Below are 27,185 nucleotides of genomic sequence, written 5' to 3'. Positions count from 1 at the left end.
CTGACATGGTGTTACCTAAAGCACAGTAAGCTCTTACATATGACAATTTTAACACTTATTATACTCATATATACTCACTATCTTCCATAGGTCTGTATGAATCTAAATCTTATGCAGCACAATTTTTAATTCTATTTTATTTGTAATTTTGAAATTATTTATAATATGATTGACATTCTTTGCCTTTGTAGCTGAACTGAAGTAATGAAAATCTATGAATATTTGATGTAACTCAAGTGTATTGGTCCTTCTGACTACCTGCTATGCTTTGCAAGACCAGTCTTAAAGGTAGCAATAGATGATTTTACCTGCAGCTGTCTGATACTGATTCGCAAGTCTGATTCATTAAATCCATAGGGTATATTCCAACCAAGAGGCCCAAATTTTCTTCTCTCCTGAACAAGAGCATGGAAAAAACAAACTCCAAAGAGCAGTTTCTCCCATACCTTTGAGAAAAACAAAACAAAACAAAGTATTATTAACTAGCCTATATGCTCATGCTAGTCTGTAACTTGTATAGAGAACACACCATTTGATTACCACTCTCCGTCTAAGGTACAAATATTGGCAACTATTAAGGATGCTGTGGTTATCTGACTTGGGAACAAATATGCACATAGTTTCCACATATGCAAGCACATTTAGCTAGTTCCTCAAGGACCATTACACAAGGTTCTTCTCTTCTCCCATATAAAGGGCAGCTGACTTCATAAAAATTCAAATAGCACCAGATACTTATTTTTACGGCTCATTAGACAAACTTAAAATACAGATTAATATAAATCCTTAGGTGCACCCACTTATACCTATGTATATTGATTACCATACTCCTATCTCTGAGTAATCCCACTGTTTTTTCACTTCCTTGACAGGCAACGATTAGCTAAGTGGTTCATCACTTACCAGTAAGACATACGGACACTGCAGTCCCTGGTAGCAAGAAAAGATCTCACCGCGTACCATTGCAATAATGGTAAGTATGCCCTACTAATGAATGTTCAGAGTTTATGTACATTGGGTAATATGTGTGTGTAATATGTATGTAATTTAATAAGCCTAAGAAATCATTTTAAATACAGCCACGTGGAACTACCTGGCAAAGTAATTCTCCACTAATCATCTTCATCATTGCAAAACCTAAACTTGCAACCATAGTCAAAATTTTAGCTTATAATATTCACTGGACAAAAATCAGTATATCTATGGATAAAAAAGAAAGAATAAAACTGTCTAGAGATAGGCACATTACCAGCTCCTTTTCAGGGCATCCAGAGAAGAATGCAGGATCAGAAATAGGATCAGAAAGAAAGGACTGAAGTAGGTTTAACCGGAGACCAGTAGGAGGTTCATTTGTCATCTTCACTCCATTCTGCAGAATGGTTACTGGAAACTAGAAATAAAACCCAGCAAAACTGCATTCAGAAAGTGTGAAATAGATGCTATATTGTTATAACAATATACTATTACTCTGTGTTTGTTACATAAACAATAATCTGTAAGAAGTAATATTTTAAACATCAACAGCTTTTAAAAAAAAAATCCTCAAAGGCATCAAGAAAGTAAGACCTTGCTGTAAAGAGCAAGCCTATAATTTAAAATGTTTTCTTGTTATTCAACACCTTACAAATAAAATGCAAAATCAGATCTTTTACTTTAATGTGAAACAAAACCTCATTGACAGCAAAAAAACTTCTTCATTATATATGCTGGCAAAATGCAGTTCCATTCAGTAGTACACAAACTATAACGCACACAACCTCAAAATATTACAGAGGAAGCTTGATATGACTAGGTTTATAATTATTTTTTAAATGTCTTTTCTTGATTAAATTATCTCTTCAACAGCCTCGTCGTATTTCAGAGAAGTTCTGTACTATCAGATCATTCAGGGATATGAATATTTCCTAAAAATGTCATCAACTTTTCCTTTCCCCAAATACAGAAGGTTTGGCAATGCATGTACCTTTGGTGAAGGGTAACTAGTAAGCCAAAGTCTGAAGACTGGATGACATTTTTCACTGTTGAACTCTTCACATATTTTCTCCAGCATCGGCATCCAGGAGACAGCTAAATGACAATTCTGTAAACAAACCCAGGTTCCTTCTTGCATTCCTTTTTGAATCATTTTTGTAGCTATAGGTCCTTGTCCTTGTCCTAATGAGATGGACTCAAACTTATTTCCAACCATCTCTCTGTCATTTGCTAATTTCAGGAGACCTTAAACAAAAAGCATAAGATTATAGCATGTCCTCATTAAAAAGAAGCTGTGTCAGGAAAAAAAGTATTTTAAAATGTTTATTACTATTTTGCTAAAATGTACGTACAATAAGATGGTATAGTTTTGGTGTAGAGTGTAAAGTTTGTTCAATTTAAAATACCATCCCCATTTTTAGGGAGCACAGAATTTTACCAGTGTGACATGATACACTCAGATCTACTTGCATAAAGTGCAAAATAATCCTAATTGTGAAGGGGAATTTCAGCTCCCTAATCTGAAAAGCTGGACGATGCTTTTGTTTTCTCTTTCTGTGTACTTACTAGACATGGGATCTGCTCCTGGAGATAGCACAAATATTAAAGGAGTTGTAGAATTTGAATCTAAGTAACTTTTTGTTAGATCAAAAGGTGGTGGCTCTACAAATTTCTTCCCCAGTTTCTCAGTTACAAATGTTGTTATAGCTGGACCAATCTGGTAAAAAAAGTAAACACAAACCATTAACATAAAGTAAACATACCTGCATATTTGACAGCATCTTTTATGTACCATAGATTAGTTAAATTCCTGAGCCTACAGACACCTCTCTGATTTGCACGGATTTGAGACTCGTCTTGCAGAATGCTTCAGAAGCAAACATTTCACTTCTTGTTGACAGCCCCCCCTTTTTTTCCTTACAAGAGGAATAATATTGTTTTTAGAAAATAAAAACCAGCAGACCTCATATAAACAATATTAAATTATGTTAAGACTTGAACTCAGGCTTTATCTGATGTGGAAGGCCAGCACATTCGCCCTTAGTAAATATTAATGTAATTAGTTTTAATTAATTCTAAGGAGCAATTGCAATATGTACTGTAAAACCAAACATTGATTGCTCCTGAAGTACATGCAATACAACTTGCTAAGTGTGCCAAAGGCAGAATGTGTTAAAAGTTTGTAGTGGCTGTTCAAATCGACACATTTGATCTCTTTTTGCCTTGAAATCCTTTGTATGAAAGCACGTGGTACTAGATACTCAGTGTATTTGTTCAGGCTAATATATCCTGCTCTCCGGTATATTGGGTGTACCAGCAAACAGACTAAACACGAACAAGCACTTGAAGAAAACTAGAACGATGAGTATACTCTGAAAGATGCATTAAATCATGTCAGATAAAATCTCAGCAGATGCTTGTGGTGTTTGCATTGCTCAACCGAAAAATAAGAATAGCATTTATTTTCTTAATAAAATATGAAGAAGAACCAATTAGTTATTTTAACAGCCATTGCAAACTATGCTGCAAGACATGGAACAATCTATAAACACTTAATAACTGATCATTTTACCTTGTCTGGTCTTAAGCACCGAAGAATTATAATCTTTTGGAATTCATTTAATGTGTTATTCAATTGTTTTGGTAATGGAAAGCTTTGTGGCTCTTTGCTGTCATAAATTTTTTGCCATTCACCTATATTTTCAGAGATGTGACTCCTAGAGAAAAAAAGCACTTAAAATTACTGTAAAATACCTGGAATCTGTTTTTGAATGTTTATCAAAAGCCAATTACATTGTATTGTCATACAAGCCACTCCACATCTACATCAGCAAATAATCCTACAACTGAGCTCCTCCATGTTGAAAAGTGAAAAAACTTTTCCCACCATACTGTTGCAGACATGCAAGACTCCACTTGAAAGGTTCTGAGTTGACAGTAAGTTCTGCCTGTTCCTCCAGCCAGCACCGGCTGGACCTTCATAGGTCCAGGTGAATTTTCTGCCTCTCATATTTCAGGAAAACTCCACTCTTTAACTGAAGAAAATTACTAGGAAATTCAACAGGGGCTGGTTTTACCATGTTGGCATTCTGGCACTGGTTTGGAAAATGTGTCGGAAACATTTCTTTTAGCATGTTACACATGCTTTGGTCAAAAAGAATTAAGGCTAATTCACATTAACACTTTACTATACCTCAGTCCTTTAAAAGTTGGGATTTCACTTGCACGACAGAATTCATCCCAGCTCTTATCTGGTAGCCAAGATGGATCTGGATTCCTGTACTTATTCTTGAGACCCACACCCCCAGTTAGTAAAAAGATAAACTCTTGATGTTCTATTTCATTTTTAGCCCTATATTAAAAAAAAAAAAAATCAGTTATTGAGATACAACTTTACATAATATAAAGAGTTGTTTAAAATTAATTACACTGCCATTTAGTAAGACATCTACTGCAGTAACAGTTGAGATCAGATCTCAGTGTTCTATATAGTTAAAAAACTGTATGGTAAAAATGATTAAGACTATAGTAAGGGTTTCCACAGGTAAATGATATGTATCTGCTTATTTGTTTTTAAAAAGTGCAATTATTCCTGAATTTTAAAGGCTTTATAGAAAACAATGGGTTCTGGGAATACAGTAGCCTTACAGATTGGCCCAGGAAGAATGGTCCATATACAGATGTATACACATTGTAATTAAGTACATATGCACATTATGGTCATCACTGTGCAATTTTGAACTTATCCTTCTTTTCACATTTGTGTATTTCCTTTCAAATTTTGTATTAACACAAAATTACAAAAAACAGGAAGACGAAACTAAAAAGCTGGTGGGAGAAGAATGCAACTGAGATCTCATGATGTATCCAAAAGGATAAAACAGAAAGAAGAGAGAAAATGAAAAACAAAGACAAAAGCCTAAAAGTTGTTGGGATGGCACATTACTGTCTTAGATTTCTAAAACATTTTTTTAAATAATATCAATTGTTCTTCACATAAGGATGTTATGCAGCACTATCCATGTCCTTTAAAGGGAGTGAAAGATGTATTATTGACAAAACCATTGATTTAGATGAGCATAGGAACCTTCTTTTCATATTGTGTCCAGCAGTAGTGGTACATGCACTCACATACTCCTTCACTTGTAAATATTATCAGTATTAGAAAACCCAAAACATTCGTGACCTTACTCCAAAGGCATTATTACCAATTATTACCAAGAACATGCTATCTCACCAATATCTTTTTCCATGATAAGAAAAATCATTAGTTTCTGTTATTAAGAGACTTCACAAAAATGAGCTTACATGAGAAGATTACAACATAGCAAAAACGAGAAGAGCAGTTTGTCCTTTTCAAACAGTGAACGACACACATTGCAATACAAATTGTATGTGAAGTGGTCATTTAGATATCGAAGTCGCTTCTCCAAAATTTTGGATTTGTTACTAAAAAGAAAAGAAGTGAGAAACTCAGACTTCAAATAGAATAATTTAGGCAATCTGTTAAGAAATCTAAATCTACTTAGGATTGCGGAGGAATTACATTAGACCCACATACTTCACAAGGGACTTGGATGCCCATTACCCAAAAGTACAATTACAGTCAATGTTTTACAGCTCTTTTAAAAGTCCCAAGCAAAATAATGAGTTGAAATCAATGTGCCACAGTTAGGTGGCTGGCAACTCAGTGTTCATAACGGAGCCTAGTTCAGAACCAGACTTCACCCTTTCCGTAAGTCATAGTCTTAAAAATACTTAAATAAAGCACCTGCTTACAGTTCATGCTTTGCTCAAAGAGTAACTAAAAGGAGCATTTACTTGATTAACAAATCATTTTGTTTCACAAGTCTGCATTTAGGGAGGGATAAGAGGTAAATGGTTTCAAAATGGAGAGAATTCTTCATAAGAGAATAAGAACACCTTATTTTAGACCAGAAAGACTGCATTTACCTATCATGAATAGAGTTGATGAAGAGGTTAACAAACCAACTAAGGGAGTACTGGTACATAGGATCAATGTTTGCCAAGTCTGCAATACTAAAGAACAGCACCGATGAATGCTTTGCAATAGGTCGATAGACTTCTCGAGATTCAGCTATTTTAAGTTCCGTTTTCTCTGCAACCTAAATATCAATAGCAGTGGATAATGAAAAGCTTTCAATATTCTTTCTACAAAAATACTACTACTTAATAACATTATTAAAATAGTTCTATACAGCACTTTATAATGCCAGAGTAAGACAACTTTTATGTTCCAGAAGGCACAATCACAGCAGGCAATGACTACACTATGATTGCCCCTAACATAGTACTGCCCGATCTGTTTACCTATACTACAGGATGCAATAGTCAAAACAAAGGACAAAGGAGGCACAACAGTTTCGATGCATCATCTAACATCAAAAGTATCCCTCTGTCTCTGCAATGTTCAAAAATATGACTAATTTCAGACTGGTTATGTATCTAAGCTCTACTTATTCTACTGTAAATCAGTTTTATACAAAACAATACTTAGAATATAAAAAGATTTTTCAAAATTTGACCATCAGACAAATTCTGAGATTACACTTGATAGTCATTAACAAATAGTAGTAAGGTCAACATCAGCTTAAAGAAAACACTAATATTTGATTTCTACTAAGTCTATAGTAACTTAGAAAAAAGTAAATTAATCTTTATTCTCTTACCAATGTTATTTAGCTCTCATTGACTTCAGCTGGTATTTTATGCCTTAAGTATAACAAAAGAATCTGCACTTCTGTACCTATATTAGTCACCCAGGTTATCAGTCCCCCTGAAAATTTTTGTTTTAAAAAATGAGTTCTTTCCTTTACCTTAACATGTTATCTTAACTTCAGAATTTATTACTTTTCACTCAGTTCTTATAGATAGATACACATTCTTTAAAACGTCTTAAAGACTGAATGAACTATCAGTGAAGATTCTAGAACAGATCCAATTTTATTTCTCTTCACATTTCACAAGCACAGAACTTCCTCCTTATGCTTTGCATCTAAGTCACAGCCCTGCTGCTAGCTACAAATTTTAACATTTAATATCTGTGTATTGTTAAGAAAAGCACACGTACAAATTCTTTACCTGCTGTTTTTTTGTGATCTCATTAGCCGTTATTTTAGCAGAATCCAAGACCTCAATAGCAGTCTCATCTTCCAGAATATTCCCTTCAGATGAATGTAAGGTTTCTAAAATTTTCTTCTCAATTTCTTTTAGATGCTTTTTATTGGCTGCAGACTGGAGGATGAGAGCATTTCTTTCCTCTTCTAATTCTGGTCTAATGGAAGAAAAACACGTAAAACAAAACCAGTCAATGCTCATCTTCCACTGACTGTAAAGGAAGCCCACGGAGATGACTCCCTCTTCCTACAATAAATACTTTTGAATATTCTCTTCAGTTTAAATAGGTTGTTACTGTTCAGCATATAATTAGAATTCTGAGTATAGACTTCTTTGCATAACTTCCGTTTAGTATTTGGAAATGAAGGTCTAAACTTTAACATCTTAGCGTTTTGCAAATGTCAGCGCATCCTAGTTTTCCTTTGTTATATCCCCGCTGCCTGAAAAAACACCATGTGATATGCAGAATAAGTTTACTGCTGGAAACACTTTTTTAGCAAACAGAGTTTAGCCCAATTGCATAAACATTTCCATACAACCCAGACACTATTTCCCTGGATCTCTGTGGGGCTTCAGAAAAGACCCATAATCAGTTTCAGAGATACTGTGCATTTATTTTATATGAAATTAAATTCTCATAATTCTGCATCCTTGTCTGGCAGGTCAGTCACATTGCAAAAATCACAATAATGATTTAAACTTCAAATATTTACACAGTTTTCTAACGTTCAAGGAATATTTCAGGAGAAAATTGCCATGAAAAAACAATTATTTTACATCTGCTATTTTAATTAACTTGTGGACACTTACCCCACAGTAAACATGACAATCTGTTTCCCTAACAATCTTTTTACATATGAAAACTAGAAAACCAATTTATTTTTTTTAAAGCTGTTACTGAGCAACATCTACACCATTTAACATTCATTTTGCTTTACAATACATTAATCTCATTTTCTTAGAATTATGCCATAAAATATTTTAATGGCTATTTGCCATAGAGACTTACCTCTCTTTTGCCACGACAATACCTAGCAATTGGTCTTCAAGTCCCTCTGGTGTTATCATAAAGTTCAGTAAAGAAACTTTTGTAGCAAGCTCAGGCATATAATGTGGATTTCTTAGTTTTGTGGTAATAAAAAACTTGAAATCACTGGAATACTCAATAACGGTCTCACCAAGCCTGATATACTCCATGCCTCCTAAAGTTAAGATGAGAAATGTTAAGAAAACCATTATCTACTTCAATAACTTAAAGAAAAAAAAATCACCTTTGTGAATAAATGAAAGCAAATTTCTTGTCAATGACAAATTTACTGAAAAGTAAAAATAAGTACATACACACATAAATCTGATACCCTGAAAAATTTTCACAGACTTCAGTGAGGCCACATTTTAATCTTAACAGATGAAGTCAATTCAATCCCATTACTACTGCACTTTCAATGTGCATATACAATACTGGAGATGGTAACAGAGCTGTGGAATCATTCTCAAATATGATATTCTTACAGAATACTCTTTTCTTGAATTACCTGTCTGAAATAGGAAACTAAAAAAAAAAAAAAAAAAAAAGAAAAAAGTGACCTTTGCTTTTTTTTTTTTTGTATGAGCGTGAAAACCAGTAAAGATAAACTATGTAAGAAGGAAGAAAAATGTATTTGTGTTTATCTGCATCTTTCTGTCTTTTTCCAGGAGGAAAAGAAAGAAAAGTTGAAAAACAAATTCATAGCTACTTAGCAAGTTTCACAGAAACACAGGAAAATTGTGCCTTAAGCAAAATGCTTGACAGCCTTTCTTGATTTGTGCAAAATTTAGTAAACATTAGTATTAGACTAGAACATATGAAAATGAACAAGCAAAACATTTAATTGACAATGTTCCCTTTGCAGAGTCAAGTGTCTTTCTTTAGTCTCCTATAGTGACATGGTGAAGGTTTTCCCATAAAACCACTATCATGTGATACATGAATGATATTTATTAAAAAATAAAATAAAACTTTAGGCCTCCTTTTACCACAGGCAGCAGTAAACCAGAGAGTAGTAAGAAAAACATCAGACAGTACCATAGACTGTAAGATGAACATTAATGTAATCTAATTCAGGGTTCAAAATTTATTTTGCTGTACCTTGTTTAAAAGTCTGTTTAAGTAGCAGAGGTTCAAGTGATGGGTCTAGTTCTTCTCCAACATTTTCTAGCAGAAGTGGAGTTCCAAACTGAATGCAGTTCTCCACTGTTCTCATATAGTCTGTGTCACTGACCTTGATAACATTCAGGCGGTTTTCCTTCTCAAAATTCTTGATCCATTTATTTGCTTGACCTTGAGGATCAATCATCAATGGCCTAGAACATACAAGACAGTTTTCTCAGTGCTTGCAGGAGTTTTTAAAAATTTTAAACTATTTTAAAATGTTTCTGTATCAAGCTGTCAATGAAAAAGTGATACAAGTTTGATCTTATTATTTTAAGAGATCAGTGAAAAATGGATGTATAGGTGTTTTATCATAATTTGGAAAGTAAAACCAAAAATAGTTTTAAGAGTTGCAAAAAATGTTCATAGCATTTTTCATAAAATACACCAGAATGCAGAATTCTTGTAAAATCCTATTCCGCCTCTCCCCTGGAATTCTCAGTATTTAAAATGTATTTATTTTTACAAATTTTTAGTTCTTTCTCATATATTTTTTCACTTAAAATAATAAAAATCAACAACTAGTTGCAATTTAAATCTGAGACATTGGTATATCAGCTAGTATAAGACTGGAAATGTAAGTGGGACAGGGAGAGGTGACAATATTTTAATTTTGTTCAACAGATTTGTCCCCCTTTCCACTTGCTGATGTCATCTGTATGTATGTATTTTAATAAATCAGGCACGAATGATATAAAACTCCTACTCTAGTTGCACCCTCAGAGAACTAAGCAACATTCTAAAAATGGAATTACAGTCATCTGAATGCAATCTGAATCTATCACGAAGACTAATTCTTAAGAGAACACAGATCACAAGAACATCACTAGAAAGTTTTATAATCTTATATTTCTACTGAGTGCAGATTATTTGCAGACAGCTATCACGAGTTTTCATAAAATGTAATAAATATCATCTTTGAAATAAAATTTCAGTTGGAATAAAAAAAGAAGTTGTTAAAGATCCTAACAGAATGCTTTATACAAATGTGAGTTTCATGCACAATAAATATCTATAAAACATTAAAATGTCATCTGATAGACTTATGACTGCAAGAAAATGAAGTGGACTGTGCTATCTGGACCGTGCAATTTACATAACCTGAATCCTATCATTAAACATGTAAAGAATGAAGATTTCTGTGCAGTTCTAAAACTGATTCTTACAAATGTTTCATCAGCCAGTAATAGGACAACAAGGTAAAATATTTAAAAAAAAAAAAAAAAGTGCTCTTTATCCAAAAGCACTGCATCTCCTGAAAGGAAAGCTTTGAAGTAACTGCACACACAAATCTCTGAAGTATTACACCTCTTAAATTTCACAGGAGTTAGACATAAAGATTCCACTCCTGCCTTCAATTACATTGTCTCTACAGAAGCTACACTGTCTCCGAATATTTAGTTTGCGTTTTTGTAAAAAGTGAAAACCTGTTTGGATTTGAAAACTAAACCTTTTTGTCACCTACCAACGTCTCGAATTGTCAACAATGACCCCATTGTCTACAGAAAATACGTCAGTTGGCAAACCAGCAATATTCCAGGCTCTTATTTTTATTGGGTCACCAAGAGTCTTACTCAGAGAGAAATTCTCAGAACAAGGAATATTTTTCTCCTGAAAAAAAAAAAAGAAAAGAAAAACCCATTTATCTTTATTCCATGTTCCTTTTCTTCTATTAAATGCCACTTCAATCTAAAGTGACAATGTGCTTTACCTTTTAAGAGTTTGAAATAGGTCAAGTATAAGTAAAAATTCTGGGAAAAATAAAATCGTAGTTTCAATAGCAAACTACATTTTCCCACTGAACATTTACTCTTTTTGCAAATTTTGTAGGATTTGTCCAGTTTTTTTGTACATTCTAAATGTGGGGAGTTTTGTTACATAAAGTTATTGCAAAGCATTACATTAAGAAACTCACACACAGTTGGAAACCATCTAATGACTGTATCTTTCATTAAATTAATACAGTAATCCAATGTTACTGTTTAATGTCACAGTCACCATCAGTGACTTCAAATCACTTGATTTATGAATTATGACATTAGCGTAAGTATGTTGGAACTGTCCCTTTGCAAACAGCATAATCAACCATTTAATTAACATATAAATATGTGGCAGTGTAAGGTATTATAGAAATTGTTTACATTATACATAACGGCATTTTAAAGTTAATTCTTTCATTTAAAGGCAAAATAGAGAAAATTATGAGATTTTATTTAAGTAATAATCAAGCCTTACGAAATCAATGATGTGCTCTCGTTTCTGATATGCTACTTTAAAGTAAATTCACTGATTTAATGAAGTTCAAATTTACAGAATATTGGATCAGCAGAATGTATCCCACTGATCCTAATGGGTTTTACTAGGCTAATATTAAATAAACAAGGGACTTTTGAAGTCTTTTGCAGTAGTCTAAAAAAAAGCAAACAATTATTTAAATCTAAGATAACCTTCCAACCTTGCAGAGTTTGCTCCAATCTTTAGTACATTCTTGTCGAAATCCAGCAGTAAAAGCTCCCAGATATGCTATCACACCAGCTGATACCAGAACATCTCCTGTTAAATTATTGTATGTGTCTTGAAGATCATTTGCAGCATTATTCCATCTTCAACAAGCAGAAGATACAGAAAAAAATGTTGCTGAAACCTCCACATTAATGATAAAAATTATATCAATAATGATAAAAATAAACCTTTTTAATTGTTGTTTATGTTAACTTCAGGTGGAGAATAAGGACACTGTGCTTATGTATTTTATTCTCGTTTGGAGATTTTCTCTACAATTCTCCCAATGCTGCTGCCCATATTTTTTACATAACAAACAATTAGGAAACTTTCAAGGGCCCGAACACTCTTAAGCAGTACAGCCCTCAGACAGAGATACAGCATTAAAGGCTCGGAGAACTGAAGTTCAGATTCTGTTTCTACAATCTCTGTTATATCTGACATTTGAACTTTAACCTGACCTTGATTTCTCTCCACCAAGGCCTCCAATCAGCTTCTCTGCTCGTTCTATTTTTTTAGCACACAGATCAACCTGGAATTCTAAACGAGCCTTTTCTTCAGTTTTCTCAGTGAAGGTTTGTTCCAAAGCAGCCAAATGATTTTCAACTGCTGCAAGTTCTTCTCTCTTCTGATTCAAGAGTGTCAGTGTCTCTGCTAAGGACTGCTGTGCCTCTCGTAAACGATCTTTCTTGGGTGCAACCACCTATTCAATTACAACCAATACAAAAATGTGCTTTAAGCGTTTGTGTAACTTTATTATTTAATACAATGCTTAGGGTGAATATACCAAGCAAAGGAAAGATTTCATAGCACTGAGAGACTAGCATCAAAAACGCACCTTTGCAACCCTGTCATACACCTCCATTGCCATAATCCATTTGCATAAACCCTCTGCTGCCGAGGAAGCTTTAGCCACCTTTTGTGGATCAAACTCAGGATTAGTCAAGTACTCAGTCCGAATCTTCTGCATCACAGCTGCCTGGATAATAAAAGCATTATAGCTCAAAGTCTTGTGGCTGACACTTCAAAATTACACTGACTGATTGCCATTTCTCTACACAATGAAATAGGAAAGAACTACTCAGTATTAATTGTGGTAGAAACCACGGCTCATTTTTTATTTTGATTTTCCTATCATGCTTTGTGTTTTTTTCCTGTTTTCACGCTAATCCTATCCTTATCCTTTATAATAATGCATTTGGTATGACTTCCATGTGGCAGCTACCTAAGTGCTAAGAGCATTACAGTCACATAGAAGCCTTAATTTACACTGCCCCTTGTGCAAAGCATGCTAATTTCATTATTTGCTACCTTTTCTCAAGACATAGCTGTCAGGGATCATTATAAAAAAGTATTTCTACTAATATAAGACAAAATCTAAGTGAATTACATTGCTTGTGCCTACTTGTGGGGACCAGTTTTGTAAAGGGCAAAGCATATTCCGTTTCCACTGAACTGGGCAAACAGCAAGAATCACACTCTCAGATTGTAAGATCTTTGGGGGAGATGGTCATATTTTAAAGTTATATAGCTACCACATTTCTACATTTATTGTGTATCTTCTAGTATACTTAACAAAATATTACCGATTTTGTCAGCATTCATTCAATCAAAATAATACAATTAGAAACAGACATTAAGAAGAGCACTAATGTGGCAGTTATTTAAAAATAGAAAAAAAAAGTTTATAATGCTGAGTAATTGATTTAGAAAAACTAGAAAAAAAAAAAAAGAGCATAGAAAAGTTGGACAGGGGTCAAGTGTTCACTGGTTCCACAAAAAAAGCCCAACCAAAAACCCGAAACAGAGGCTAAAAGGATCCAGGTTCAGAAGAAACAGAAGGAGATAACTCTTTGTTCCACTTAAAGTAGACTTCTGGAATGCTCTGTAAAAAAATCTTGTAGATACGGAGAGCTGACATGGGCTTAAGAGGACTACAGAAATTACAGGAGAGACGCTCACTGAAAGCTACTAAACACACAGAAACTACACCTAGCTTTGGAAGTCCTTCATTTAAAGTGCCAGAGGCTGGAAGAATATTTGGAGAAATTATCATATATACTGCTCCTACTCCTTCCAAGGCACCTGCTGATGGCCATTTTTGGACACAGGATAATGGACAGGACAGATTATTTACCCTGATACCATTTTTTATGTGTTATTTTTATCTTTTGATGAGATACTACCTACAAATTGCCAAGGTAGAAGCATTTGTGCACAGAAGGACATTTCACTCAAATAGAAGACGGGCTGTATAGAAGCCTTAGAAATTCTGAAAGGGAATTCTAAAACCTTCTGAAATGCCACTTACAAGGCTCACCCTGAGGAAGTTTGACTCACTTGCTATGACCATACTCATCCTACAGAGATATCCTATCATCTTGTAAAGATCCTTGGTCACAACAGAAGCTGACTAACTTGGGATAAATGGGGCCTCTGAGATAGTATTTTCTAATTTTATTTTTTTCCCTGCAAGAAAGTTTCTACATGGTAAAAATCACTGAAAAAATTAAATAGAAGCCTTACTGGAATATTGTCCTTGTCATACTCTTTCAAATCTTTTAAGAAATTCATGTCACCAAGTAGTTTCTTGCTTGGAGCCCAGTAATCCAAAATCTACAACATACAGTTGGAAATATCTTTTCAAGATTTAAAACACACACACAAACAAAACCTGACAAATTTCTTTTAATTAAAACTCATGCATACTTAATATTGATGACCTTGTATCTCCTTGAGATGTCAATAAAAGAGAAAGTCTATCAGATCAAACATTTCCCCCAAACCATACTTAAAAGACAAAAACTGAACAGTGTCTCAGGGAAGAGTTACATGTTATCTGGTATTAATATGCGAGTCAAGCAAATTACATGTGTTCTCTTTGCACATTAAAAAACTTAGATAATTTGGAATTTTGCAAGTTTTCAGTAAAATAATGGATGGAGGCTTTAAGTACTTGCCTACTTTAGTGGACCTTGGGTGACCTTGTTTATTGAACAAGTGCTCTCTGTTGAGAAGAACATGAATTATACTTTTATTTGAAACTACTGTCTGCCATTTTACCTTGCCTCCAGTCCCTGAAGGATCTGCAATTTTTTCAGGTTTTATGTCTTTCATGACACAGACAGCAGCCATGACAAGTTTGACACCAGATGGAGGATTTTTCATTGATTTTACAATTGATATATCAGAAGGCTAAAATAAAAACCACATTAAAAAAAATTATGACAAATGTTATGCCTTTCTCACCACTAAGATAAATGAACTAACACAAAAAAGGGTAAATTATAACACCATTACCAATGAACATAATTACAGACGACTTTGAGAAGGGATGATACAATGTTAGCAAGACAATTAACAATATCCATCAACATATCCTATCCAGGGGAAATAAGAATTAAATAAATGCTAGTAACTGTAAACTAATGATGAATTAAAATTATGTTTTAAAAAGTCCAGGTGAGAATATTTTTGATACACCTCCATAAGCATCATCTAAGACACCTCATATGCGCAATAACCCCTACTAAACTTCCTCCTACTATATTAAATTCCTGCAGGACTTTCTCAACAATACTGCTTTCAGATCATGTGTAAGTCATGACAAGGACAAAACCTTTAAACCAAAGATCCGGATAATTCTTATGGCATTTGTTTGTGGCTGTTACACACTGGCAGTCAACATTAACTTAGCTGAAAGAGGAAATGCAGCTGATCCCACTGCTGGTAACCTCAGGTTTTGGTTACTTTTCCCATGAGTGGGCTTTCTTGCAAATAAACAATTTTTTAAATGCACCCCCAACTCCTTGTATTCTGAGTACATGAAGAGGAAATATAGTGAACAATGACTGTACAGGTCCTCTCCTTTGCCAAAACTGAGGCAATTTAACACTTTTCAAATTCTTTTCATCTTAGTGTGTTCTTTCCCAACTAAATGGAAGAATTTCATCATATTAAATAACTCTTTCAAATGCTGAAGTTTAGATCAGCTTACCTTCAAAGTGTCAAGAGCATCAAGTGCAGCCTCCAGGGCTGGGATTGCCTCTGCCAGGTCACTCTCACATTCATTTTTCAATGTCTGAGCTTCTTCAGCTTTTTCTGAAGCAACTTCTTCATCTACTTTTACAGTTTTTCTTTTTTGTTCTACTTCTGCAGATTCTATTTCTATAGTCTAAAGAAAAACACACCGGTGAGCTTCCTGTTGAGCAGTGAATGATCAAATAAACTGAAATTACCTAGTATAGCACTTACGGAATACTGTAAAATATAAAGAGAAAATTGAAGTATTTCAATATTTTCATAGATTTTCAATATATGTTAAGGGAATAATTTGTTTCTTAGCATAATGCGACATCATCATGAAGCTTCAACAGTAGGTAAACTGACTGAAATCAGATTACTGTCAATAAAAGCTATTTAAAATACGTTTGAAGTTCAGGAGACAAGAAACTCTTCACATTTGTGCATCAGGCTGTAATTAAAAAAGGACTAGCTTTTACAGTGAGTTTTCATGGCTTCATAGTCTAAAATACTGACTACTGAAATGTATTTTCTTTTCAGTGATGAGTCAAGCCTTCCTCCAAGTACTCCCTTCTCAGTTCTCCAGAAGTGACATCTAGTTTTCTTAAGAGTTTTGTAAGAGTAGGTAGAAGAGATATCACTTTATCTGTAAAAACATTTACAAATTAGAAGCAAGTGCATAAAAAAAGTCAATCAAATCTTGCTTTTTTGTGATGCAACATTAACATACTAGCTAATGTATTTTCTCAAGCCAGATTTTTCAAAAACACCTAAGAGATTAGTTCCTAAATCCCAGTAAATTTTTAAGTTAATCTTTTTCAGGCTCCTTTTAAAATCAAGTATATAATCACTGTGCATGCAAAGACAGACTGTGCAGAACTGTTCTTGTTTATTTTGTATGCTGAAGAACTATTTGTGGGTTTTGCAATGTTTGTGAATGATCCTTGGAAATTCAGTCTAACCACTATTAGCACAAAGGTTCCTATAACATCCTCCAGCATGGAGCTTAGGCAAGGACTGTATAACCAGAGTCCATCTTGCATAAAGAATACAATTTTCTTCCAGTTCTAAGGATATAAGCATAAATAGTGGCAAGTTTCACAATACTGCAAATGCCAGTAAAAAAGAAGCAAGCTCAAAAACCTGAACTCAACTTTTATTTTCTGAAAGTCACATATCAGCAATCTCACGCAGGCATATTCTTTAGAACCTATCTACAATCAGCTGAGATACTGAAGTAGAAGTACATTGTACGATTAAGACTCTTAATTCAAAGATAATTGTTCCAAAGGGGAAATTATGGATCCCAAGTACACACATGCTTACATAAAAAATCACCAAGTTACATTTGTGTAACTCTACCTTCATCATGTTTGCGTTATCCAATTTAGCCTCTTCCAGTTTGGGCTGTAGCTGAACTAGTTCTTTCTTCATCTCACCAACCTATACATATGCAAAAGAATTGGGTAGGATTCAGAATTGCCAAGTACAATTTCCAACAATTTCTGTAGGACCTAGATTTTACCTAATGACTAATTTATTGATAGAAGGAAATAACATTCAGTTTCAAATCAAAACACTCCAGACTTATTTTTGTCCTGTATGTACAATCTCTAATTTTATGAGCTACATTCACATATAGTCCTCTGTTCATATATTGCATAGCAATAGCTTACAGGTCTGTGGCCTCTAGCACAACTGCTATGATGGTAGGAAAGAAAAGCCAAAATACTTTTCTCATAGTTTTACTTTTGAAGATAGAGCTAAACAAACCCTAAAGTAACACGTTTGACTGACTTCTCCAGGAACAGATCTGCTTTTGCCAAACATTTTGTTTTTTCAGCTCCACTTTGTCCTAACTTACCTGTGATTCAGCAAAGGCTAGTTTATCTAGTCCATTCACATATTTCTTCCTAGCTTTCATTACAGTGTCTCGTTTCTGAGTAAGAAGTTTCCGAAACGCAGCAATAAGCTCAAGATAAGAAGTAGGAGTAACGTAATTATGGCGCCCCAGATTTTGAAAGAACCTATTAAAAAAAAAAGTACCCTTAAGTTTTATTTTCCTCTTTTAGTTTAACTATTGTTAGCAAAGTTATGTACCTGTTTGACAAATAATAGGAGTAAACAATTTCAACAATTTTATGTAATATTTTTATGCAGGCAGATAGCATAATTTAACTTTTAATACAGAAATGAGTAGTAAAGAAACCCAATCACCTACTATTTTGTTATTTCTTACTTCTAAAAAGTCAACTTTTGAGTTCTCTGTTGCTCAGTTTACTACTTTCAACAGCATAATCTTTTCCCTCTTAGCATGTCTAAAAATTAACAAGTTGTTTTCAAAAGAAAAAGACTGACCTTACAGAGAGTGACAAAACTGAAGTATGAAAGTATTTACAGATGGGCACAACTTCCTGACGCTCACTGTCTGTGAGCTGAAGTGTTTCCAAGAACTTATTAGCCACACGTTCGAGGGCATCTTCAGGCCACGGCTGAGGGAGAAGTGAGGAGAGAAGCATTTCTAAAATTCAGCTGTTAGCAGTCTTGGTACTTTAGAAACAATTTTTACCATTCAAAACACCAGAATGAGACAGACTAGTCCCAACTATGTCTCAAGACAAATGAACTGATATAGGGGTTAGATCAGGCAAGCAAGGCCACTACCCATGCCATCTTTTCTGGCAACTCCTGACTGATCTTCTAGTTGAAAGTTACATATTGCCATTCTATCCAAACATTTCTGTGTCTATGTCATTCTTTGGCAGAAAAAATTGACGTCAGCATCAGGCCAAGCTATAGAGCTAACTGCACTGTACTGAGAGTAACCCTGCTTACATCAAGGATCGTTAACTACAGTAATTTTCCAAGTTTTATTCTGCTATAAAAGATCTGCTGATAAGTGATAGGACTTGTATTTGCTAGTCATTCCTATGATGCATGATCTGCTTAACAGGCAGCAGAAACTATTATCATTTTACAATCACATGGAAATGTTTTCTCTAGTCCTTTAAAACATACATGTTATGCGATAAAATGACAAATTACCATCACCAAACTGAGAGTATTCATTACTGCAGAAATGTAAAATCTGTGGCAACAAAATTTAAGTTTGTTTAGTTGTAAAAATACTGAGATCATACACCGAAGAGCTCCCAAAATATGACCAAAAATGCCTATGCTATTTTAAAATTTTCAAAAACATGGAGTAATTCTATAAAGAAGACAAGAGAAAATCTAATGGGACATGAAAATATAGATTGTTAGAAAACAGAAGTAGTCTATTGAGGAAACAACATAAATATTTTCACATACCTGGAACCAATCAATAGTACAGCAGTTGATGAGTGATGGAAACTGTCTCAAACGATTGCGGAAAGCATCTCCAATTGGGCTGAATGCTACCACAATATGGATGTTTTCTTTGCAGCAGTTCACAAAAGATGCAAACAAGGCCAACGAACTAAGTTCTTCATGTTTATTGCCAGCTTGAACTATTGCACGAACACCCTTAGGAAGAATACATAGGGTAAAAACTGTTACATAATTTCTCATTAAGCACTTCTGAAGTCCTATAGCAATCCTGTTAACAATAGCATCATCATGAAATACATTTTTTTTAATTGATACATGAAACAGGTAGAATAACTAGAAAAACAGAACAAGTAGTGAATACTATTTGAGAACAGGATTACAATATTTATCCATGACCCTGACAACTCATTCTAGAAATTATCATCTGCTGCTTTGAGCAACTGAGAATACATCAAAACACAAACTAAAAATTCATCCCAACATGAGTTCCAGGTGGATAAGACACATTATGAAAAATAAAAATTCCTAATTAGCTCCCTCAGGAAATAAAGAACGAAAGCCTTCTAATGATAAATACAAATATCAGGCTTAATTACAATCAATCTTCAGTCACTCAAAGATTTCGGAGATACAAACAGATGAGGCAAATTATACTCTCATTACACAAAAGTCACTACCACAAAAGCAAATCTTTTTCTCATCATGTACGCTTTAAGTGCCATATAAGTCCCCTAAGCAACATTTCAATACATTAACTTACTAAGAATTTTTAAAGCTTTAATATTATAGTAAAATATGCTGTATTTACCTAATTGGAGAGGAAGATTTACGTTTCAAACATCAAAACATATTCCATTCAGGCATTTACCAAAACCAAGAAGAAACCTCCAGAGTTGAAATTAAAGACTACTTCATGAAAGTAGTATTACCCTCAATTAATTAACAATCCATGTAACACTGACCATAAAACCTTAAAATTCAAATTGTTTTCCACAAAAGCATGTATACCTTGTATAATGCCGCAATTAAAATATATGACAATCATTAGTTTAGTAGCAATAGAGTAAAAGTGGAAATATTTTGATGGAGCAGATTTAAATGAGTAAAAAACAACTTCGCTCCAGTTGGCATATTATGGGTAGCTACCAAGTTCTAGTATACACCAAGTGAATATATTCATACAAAGTGTAAAATTGTAAAAGAGCCACATTATCTTAATATTGTTATCATATACCTGTTAAGAATGAAACAGTAATAGAGAAAGATTATTAGAATTATAATCTAACTTCTTTGCAAAATACATGGAATGCAGGTATCAACATGCTCCATAACTTAAGTGCAAGAACAAACAATACAGTAATATCTATCAAGTGATATAGCTATTTCAATAAAGAACATTTGTGTATGTACTAAGAAACACTTTCAACATCAACTAGAAGCATACCTAGCTAATTTATTAGTAAACATACCACCAAGATATGAAGACAACACAGCATACATTTCCAAATATTATTAGCCAACATTAAATTTCCGACTTGATGTATACAAAGATATGCACTGGTGGGGCCACACCTCGAATACTGTGTTCAGTTTTGGGCCCCTCACTACAAGAAAGACATTGAGGTGCTCGAGCATGTCCAGAGAAGGGCAACGAAGCTGGTGAGGGGGCTGGAGCACAAATCTGATGAGGAGCGGCTGAGGGAACTGGGGTTGTTTAGTCTGGAGAAGAGGAGGCTGAGGGGAGACCTTATCGCTCTCTACAACTACCTGAAAGGGGGTTGTGGCGACGAGGGCGCTGGTCTCTTCTCCCAAGTAACTAGCGATAGGACAAGAGGAAATGGTCTCAAGTTGCGCCAGGGAAGGTTCAGATTGGATATTAGGAAAAATTTCTTTACGGAGAGAGTGATCAAGCATTGGAACAGGCTGCCCAGGGACGTGGTGGAGTCACCATCTCTGGCAGTGTTCAAAAAACGTGTGGATGTGGCGCTTCAGGACATGGTTTAGGGGGCATGGTGGTGTTGGGGTGATGGTTGGACTTGGTGATCTTAAAGGTCTTTTCCAGCCTTAATGATCCTGTGATTCTGTGAAAGATTGACACCTCTCCCTCCCAACTGGTGACTGATATTTTGAAAATCCAAGCCTGATTTTAGGTAGAAATTTAAAAAAAACTGGCCGAGTGCATTGCATCTTTACTTCTGAGCCTGAATTCATGGAGCACCAACTTCTCACTGAGTAGAAATGTCAAGACTATGAAATTCTAACAATGCCCTAGTGCCCTAGACAGCAAGAGTATATTGACAAGGCAGGTTGTGTTTTATCAAACAGTGTCTTTGTCCTTAACTGATCAATGAAAACATTACGATGTACATTCTTCTTCTGCACAACACACTACAAAAAATAACTATGGCCACAGCGTTTTTGTGAAGAAAGTTCCCTACGTGCACAACTTAATGTGTTCATGAACAGAATGCCAGGTCAGAATTAAAGCTAGTAGTAGGCATAAACTACTCCCTAAGTTTACTAATAACTGGCTGATTTATCTAAGGTCTCAAAAAAAGTCACAGAATTAAGTGCATATATCCAAAAGCCACACTTCACATTAAACTGACAAAACAGACTAAAAGGGACACAACATTAAAGAGAATTTCTACAGATACCTCTGTAATTTCTTGTTTTTCATCTGCTGCAAAAAGATTGGGTACCTCCCCAGTGCTGAGGACACTGTCAATATCTTCTAAAAAGCTTTCTTCTTTAATTTGTGCATCTGTGATCAAAAATACTGTTTTCAAGCCTTTTACACCTGCATTCTTCAGAAGACTCTAAAAATGCAAAACAGTTAAAACATTGTACATTCCAAAATGTCCTGCCTCAAAATTAAGTAAAAATGCAGATAGGTTATTAATACTCACTTTCAGATCTCCTCTCCAATCAGCTGTACCATAGGTCTTAGAAATCTCTGGTTGAAAAACACACATTTTTGCCATGAATGCTGCTAGACGAGTCAAAGACTGACGTCCACTTCCTCCCATTCCAACCAACAAAGCATTACCCCCTGGCTGCTTCAGAATACGGCTTATACGAGACAAATGTTCCAACACATACCTATATTTGAAATGTGCTGATTACCAGAATGGCAGAAATACATATACAATTTGTGCACCTATAAATCTGTGAAATAAATATAGAAGGAGCATCTCCAAAACAAATTGCTGAAAGTGGGGTGGGGGGTGAGGTGGTGTGGGTGGGGGAGAAGACGAAGAAAGGGAGTGGGTAAGCAGCACAAAATAAAATAAAATTCACAACTCTCTTTATTCAGATAAATTACAAATGACCACAAATTGCCAAAAGGAATTGGCAGTGGTGAGAATAGGAGCACTGTATGGATAACCGGGTCAAAAAAACCCAACATTAATTCTCTACTTCTAAATCATAGCAGTATTATCAGTTTTAACTTTTTTGAGGTATAACAGTTTAAACAATTTTTAAAGGAACAACTTGGGCAAAATGGGTTACATCAACAAACCTCTCCCTTCCCTCTGCCTCTGACAGTGTTTTATAACTTGTATGTGAAATAGAGGTTGGAACAACATCTTCAGAAAGCAGGATCTGCACATTACTGAAAGTCATAACTATTGTGAAAACACAAGCATAGTTTATCTTGGAATATGCAGCAATGTCTACAGGACATCGCCTGCTTAAGCACAGGGCATGGGGTAGTTAACAGTAGTTAAAAGTGGGCTCAAAAGAGGTTAAAGCGTTTCAAGAGAGATAAATTGTTTATTTTGATTGGTTAGAAAAACAAAGGAGTCAAATCCAGGTGTTATCCATGAGATTGGACCCTAAGGCTACAGTTAGACATGCTCTCCTGGCTGCTGTTCAGTGAGGTAACTGGGATATTTTTTCTACACTCAGGAAGTGACCTCTGATCAGAGGCTGCAAGCTCTTCAAGCTCCCAGCACATCTGTATATACAGGTACTCACAAATCCAGCTTGTCAAAATGACCTAGACTAAAATAAGCTGCTATTAGAAGTGTTTAAACTAACCCTAATCATGTTCACGAAGCATCTGCATGTCAAGTTACACCGGCAAATATGAAGAGGCAGTAATCTCTAGCAATAGGGAGGAGGAAGGAGTTGTGACCTCCTAATCTGTCTCAGTTATAGCTCTGTCTGACCACAAGTTAAAGTAACAACAGCAGAGTCTAAGATTTCACAGGATTACCTGCAGCACCAGGCTGGGTACGTGCCCCAAAGTGGCACATGGCTGTGCTGCACAACAGAGCACACAGGGTTACGATTGTGCTATATCTCACTCTGCACCTCACAACCTTAGAATCCTTGTCCTTGGTGAAATAAAGTCCAGTGGCTGCAGGGAAAATTGACGTCCATCCTCACTGGTAACAGAGGCCTAGCAGAAGTAGAGCACCCACCTGATTTGGTGCACAGTGTTTCTATAATAACCAAAGAATACATTCAAAGCCCCTTAGGAGACAAACTTCTGATTATTTACTTTCAGATAGAAGAAGTAGAGGCATAAGAGAAAAAACATTTCACTTCCATCCAAAAAGGTGTAACACCACAAACACTTTTGTGGATGCATAAAAGGGAGGTGACGTACAAAAAACACAGGCCACAAAATTGGATATACTGAATTATCAACTATTGCTTAAAGCTCTTAATAATACAGATTGTACACACCTGAAAACTACAAGGTTCATTCTTGTTTTATGGGTTTGATTATATTCATCCAGACACTGCTCCACAACATCACTGAACAGCTGAATGCTTGGAATTTCAACATAAAGTCTTTCATCTCCCTCAAGTTCTGGAATCATGTAGTCACCAAAAACCAAACTTCTCATGTTTTCTTCTGTTACCTATGGTAAATATTCAACAAATTATGAAGTCCAGTTTAATATTTAATAAACATATTCCTCATTGGAATTTTAGAAAACAAAGGAGAATTTAGACAAATATTCAGGACACAAGAACTCCGAAATATTTTGAGTCACAGACACCACTCACCTCAAAATTCTCTATTTTCCATATTAAACAATATACTTATTCTTAATTTGTTCTTGGAACACAATTGGCTCAAATAGCCAACAGTCTTATAATTGTGACCTTCAGATTACACCAAATTTATACACATGTATGTTTAGCAATTTTCGATGTTATGAAATGGACAACTAAGACCACAAAATTATTTCTTCTACACAAGGAAACGATAGGGGAAGGAAAAAAAGAAGAACAGAGAAAAGGAAGACAAGGCATACAGTATAACATGACTATACTATATTTTAAATACTAAAATTTCATAGCAATTACAGAATACTGTTTACCACACAGTAACTCAGTCACAGGCTAAATTAAAAAAGGGAATGTCTCATTATCCTGTAAAAACAGGGCTCTGGAAGTCCATTTAAGAGTATTCATACTTGTATTTCTCCTTGCAGGTAGTGTACTATGCGCAGGTCCCAGCTACTTTTGTGGTAGTGATTTATAAATTACTCTGTTTTTTCTGTTATGTTACCTCCCATTGCCCAAAGATTCAGTACATGCTGCTACATGTCCAAGAAAAAAAGTGACAGAATTTTTTTGAAAAGTTGCTCTGCTCACCTACTGATTAATTGGATGCTTTATTTCTATGTGCAGACATGTAGGAGCTTAATAAAACACTATGCTTGGTAAATTAAATTTCGTAAGATATAACTAACTCAGGGGTTCTTGGGTAAACCTGAAAAAATGTTGCACTTTTTTTTAGATTGAATGAGAAACAAGTTTTTGATTCACCACCAGATACACAAAATTCTTTTATGGAGAAGTAGTAAATTTACCCACATTTTAAATGAAATATTTTTTTGAAAGGATGTTTACATACAAAATGTTTTTACTCTTTTTTTTTTGCCCCTGAAGAAGCCATTTTGCCAAATTTAACTCAAATTTCCAAGCACATTTGATCCAAAATTTCACCTGTGATTGAGAAACTTCCTAGTCTTAAGTTTATAATGAAAACAATTATTTTGCAACAGGTTAAGCATGATACTCACAGGTGTGTTTCCTTGCTTCAGGTGTGCAAAGACTGAATCAAATGCTTCTTTGAAATGTTCTTTCACAATATCTTTCATTAAATTGAACAACCAGGCTCTATCATTGTCTTCCACTAGACGGTCATAGAAGACACGAAATACTTCATGTACAAACAGCCGAATCATTACATGTTTGCTTTCAACTGAATTTCTCTTAATGAGCAAGCAGCCATGGATAACACGTGAAAAGTCACGCAGGTTGAATGTATAATGAGATTTGGCTGGTGTGGGCAAAAGATTTTTGATGGCTTTCTTATACACCTTAAAATAATAGCAACAATAAAAAGAACAAAATCAACAGAAGAGTAACACGGACTATTATAATAAATCTTAAATGTCTTCTAGAATTTTATTTCTCCAACAAGAACATTTCACACTTAACAAATCCTAATAACATCTAAAGATCTTGAAGTCCTCCGAATATATCAGATGCACCTCATGCAGTTCTGGAACATACATGTAGTACAAGTACAAGTGTCTTTTGCTCTAGTCTGGAATGCATCAGCTGTCATTAGCTCATGCTGTTATGACAGAAACAATGTCATTTCTCATTACATTGACCATAAATAACATGGTGAACTGAATACGGAGAGAGGAAACTTTTACTCTGTCTCTGGATACTCACTAATTAAATTATTATAGAGCCAGTAGAACTGTACTGAACAAATTAAAGGAAACTTTCGCTAAGGTATTTGCCTGTTACCTCTAAAGTGGCAGTGACAATTTGATTTCCAATTGTGAAGAACTCAGGAGAAAATTCACTCGTCCGTAGGTAGAAAGAGACTACGGTAGAGAAGATGCGCACCATTGTTTCATCGCTAAAAGAATTAATAGTGCAAATGTTGAAGTGTCGCAAAAATCGAGGAGTGACAGGATTCCTCCCACCGCCTGGAGGTCCCATAGCAGCAAGTAACTGTACATCAACAAGTGTAATTTTAGATGTGTCCTTTAAATCATACCTTCAAAATAAATTGTAATGTGACATTTAGATAGTTACAGATATAACACATTTGTTACAGCTTAGATGCTTCTATATTAAAGAGTACTCTCTGCATACATATGTACTTAAAAATAGAAAAATATAGTATGTATTATGTAATATTATATATATTTTATACTTTTTAAAACAAACAAAAAAACATCCCAAGAAACCAAGAACAACTTATAACCAAGAACAGTCTTATAACTACACACCAGTTAATCTCAACATATCATCTGCTGGCCTGAAAGATTATTTGTTTAAACTAGATTACATAAAACCTGATATGACATTTTGAGATGAGTATTTAAAACTGTCGTGTGTCAAGATATATTATCTCTATTCAAGAGCAACAGATATTTGAGCAGTGCCTGGAGTCACAGAACAATTCAGGCTGGAAAGGACCTCAGGAGACCACTTGTTCTTATCTTCCAACCTAAGGAGAGCCAAAAACCTCAAAAGCAGGGAAGACCTTTAGCTTATTTTTCTTCATGCCTATTACCAGATCTGATTTCACTGTTATTTTTAAAAAATATTCTTGAAATATTGTTAAAAAAAAAATTGTGATGACTAATAGAATCTTGGATGACAGTAACCAATGCAACAAGTAAAATCTAAAGTTTTATATAATTGCATACATATATATACACATACACACACACCTAAAACTTCCAATTCATTTTGAGGAGGAAGAGAAAGGAAAGGAACAAGACCTGCACTGGAAAAAATAGAACCAATGGAAAACGCAAACATAAAAAAATCCAGCTGTAAAGCAATGATTTTATTTATATATATACAAATAGTGCTCAAGATCAGCAATAAAACCTTCCAAAAAACCCAAAACAAATCTGATGATCAATTTCCTAAATTGAAAAGTCACTTAAAGAACAACATAGAAGTTGCTTCAACTTTAAATAATATATTTGTATATAAACCAAAGCTATCTTAACATTTACAAAGCACATAACAGCAAATGCAA

At 34.7% G+C, this 27,185-nt stretch overlaps 1 protein-coding gene across 1 annotated transcript in view; it reads right to left on the bottom strand.

Moving 5' to 3' along the window:
• The window catches only part of DNAH12 (dynein axonemal heavy chain 12), a gene marked incomplete at both ends in the record, with an annotated part of 66,815 nt that overhangs the window by 5,879 nt on the left and 33,751 nt on the right, over nucleotides 1-27,185 (bottom strand). The window contains 27 exons of the mRNA XM_082004799.1: nucleotides 309-446; nucleotides 1,250-1,390; nucleotides 1,964-2,217; nucleotides 2,539-2,689; nucleotides 3,545-3,689; nucleotides 4,166-4,324; nucleotides 5,281-5,421; nucleotides 5,926-6,098; nucleotides 7,075-7,267; nucleotides 8,120-8,312; nucleotides 9,239-9,453; nucleotides 10,767-10,912; nucleotides 11,757-11,904; nucleotides 12,265-12,506; nucleotides 12,642-12,782; nucleotides 14,330-14,419; nucleotides 14,867-14,998; nucleotides 15,801-15,977; nucleotides 17,189-17,269; nucleotides 17,691-17,853; nucleotides 18,185-18,318; nucleotides 19,139-19,333; nucleotides 21,796-21,957; nucleotides 22,048-22,240; nucleotides 23,837-24,015; nucleotides 25,189-25,488; nucleotides 25,931-26,186. Of these exons, the coding sequence (XP_081860925.1) occupies nucleotides 309-446; nucleotides 1,250-1,390; nucleotides 1,964-2,217; nucleotides 2,539-2,689; nucleotides 3,545-3,689; nucleotides 4,166-4,324; nucleotides 5,281-5,421; nucleotides 5,926-6,098; nucleotides 7,075-7,267; nucleotides 8,120-8,312; nucleotides 9,239-9,453; nucleotides 10,767-10,912; nucleotides 11,757-11,904; nucleotides 12,265-12,506; nucleotides 12,642-12,782; nucleotides 14,330-14,419; nucleotides 14,867-14,998; nucleotides 15,801-15,977; nucleotides 17,189-17,269; nucleotides 17,691-17,853; nucleotides 18,185-18,318; nucleotides 19,139-19,333; nucleotides 21,796-21,957; nucleotides 22,048-22,240; nucleotides 23,837-24,015; nucleotides 25,189-25,488; nucleotides 25,931-26,186 (4,642 nt within the window). The remainder of the gene's footprint in view (nucleotides 1-308; nucleotides 447-1,249; nucleotides 1,391-1,963; nucleotides 2,218-2,538; nucleotides 2,690-3,544; nucleotides 3,690-4,165; nucleotides 4,325-5,280; nucleotides 5,422-5,925; nucleotides 6,099-7,074; nucleotides 7,268-8,119; nucleotides 8,313-9,238; nucleotides 9,454-10,766; nucleotides 10,913-11,756; nucleotides 11,905-12,264; nucleotides 12,507-12,641; nucleotides 12,783-14,329; nucleotides 14,420-14,866; nucleotides 14,999-15,800; nucleotides 15,978-17,188; nucleotides 17,270-17,690; nucleotides 17,854-18,184; nucleotides 18,319-19,138; nucleotides 19,334-21,795; nucleotides 21,958-22,047; nucleotides 22,241-23,836; nucleotides 24,016-25,188; nucleotides 25,489-25,930; nucleotides 26,187-27,185) is intronic.

This window comes from Phaethon aethereus, assembly GCF_964289735.1.
Source record: "Phaethon aethereus genome assembly, chromosome: 11".
Lineage (NCBI taxonomy): Eukaryota > Metazoa > Chordata > Aves > Phaethontiformes > Phaethontidae > Phaethon > Phaethon aethereus.
The sequence above is the reverse complement of the archived record's forward strand: the minus strand, read 5'-3'. Positions and strand labels throughout refer to the sequence as shown.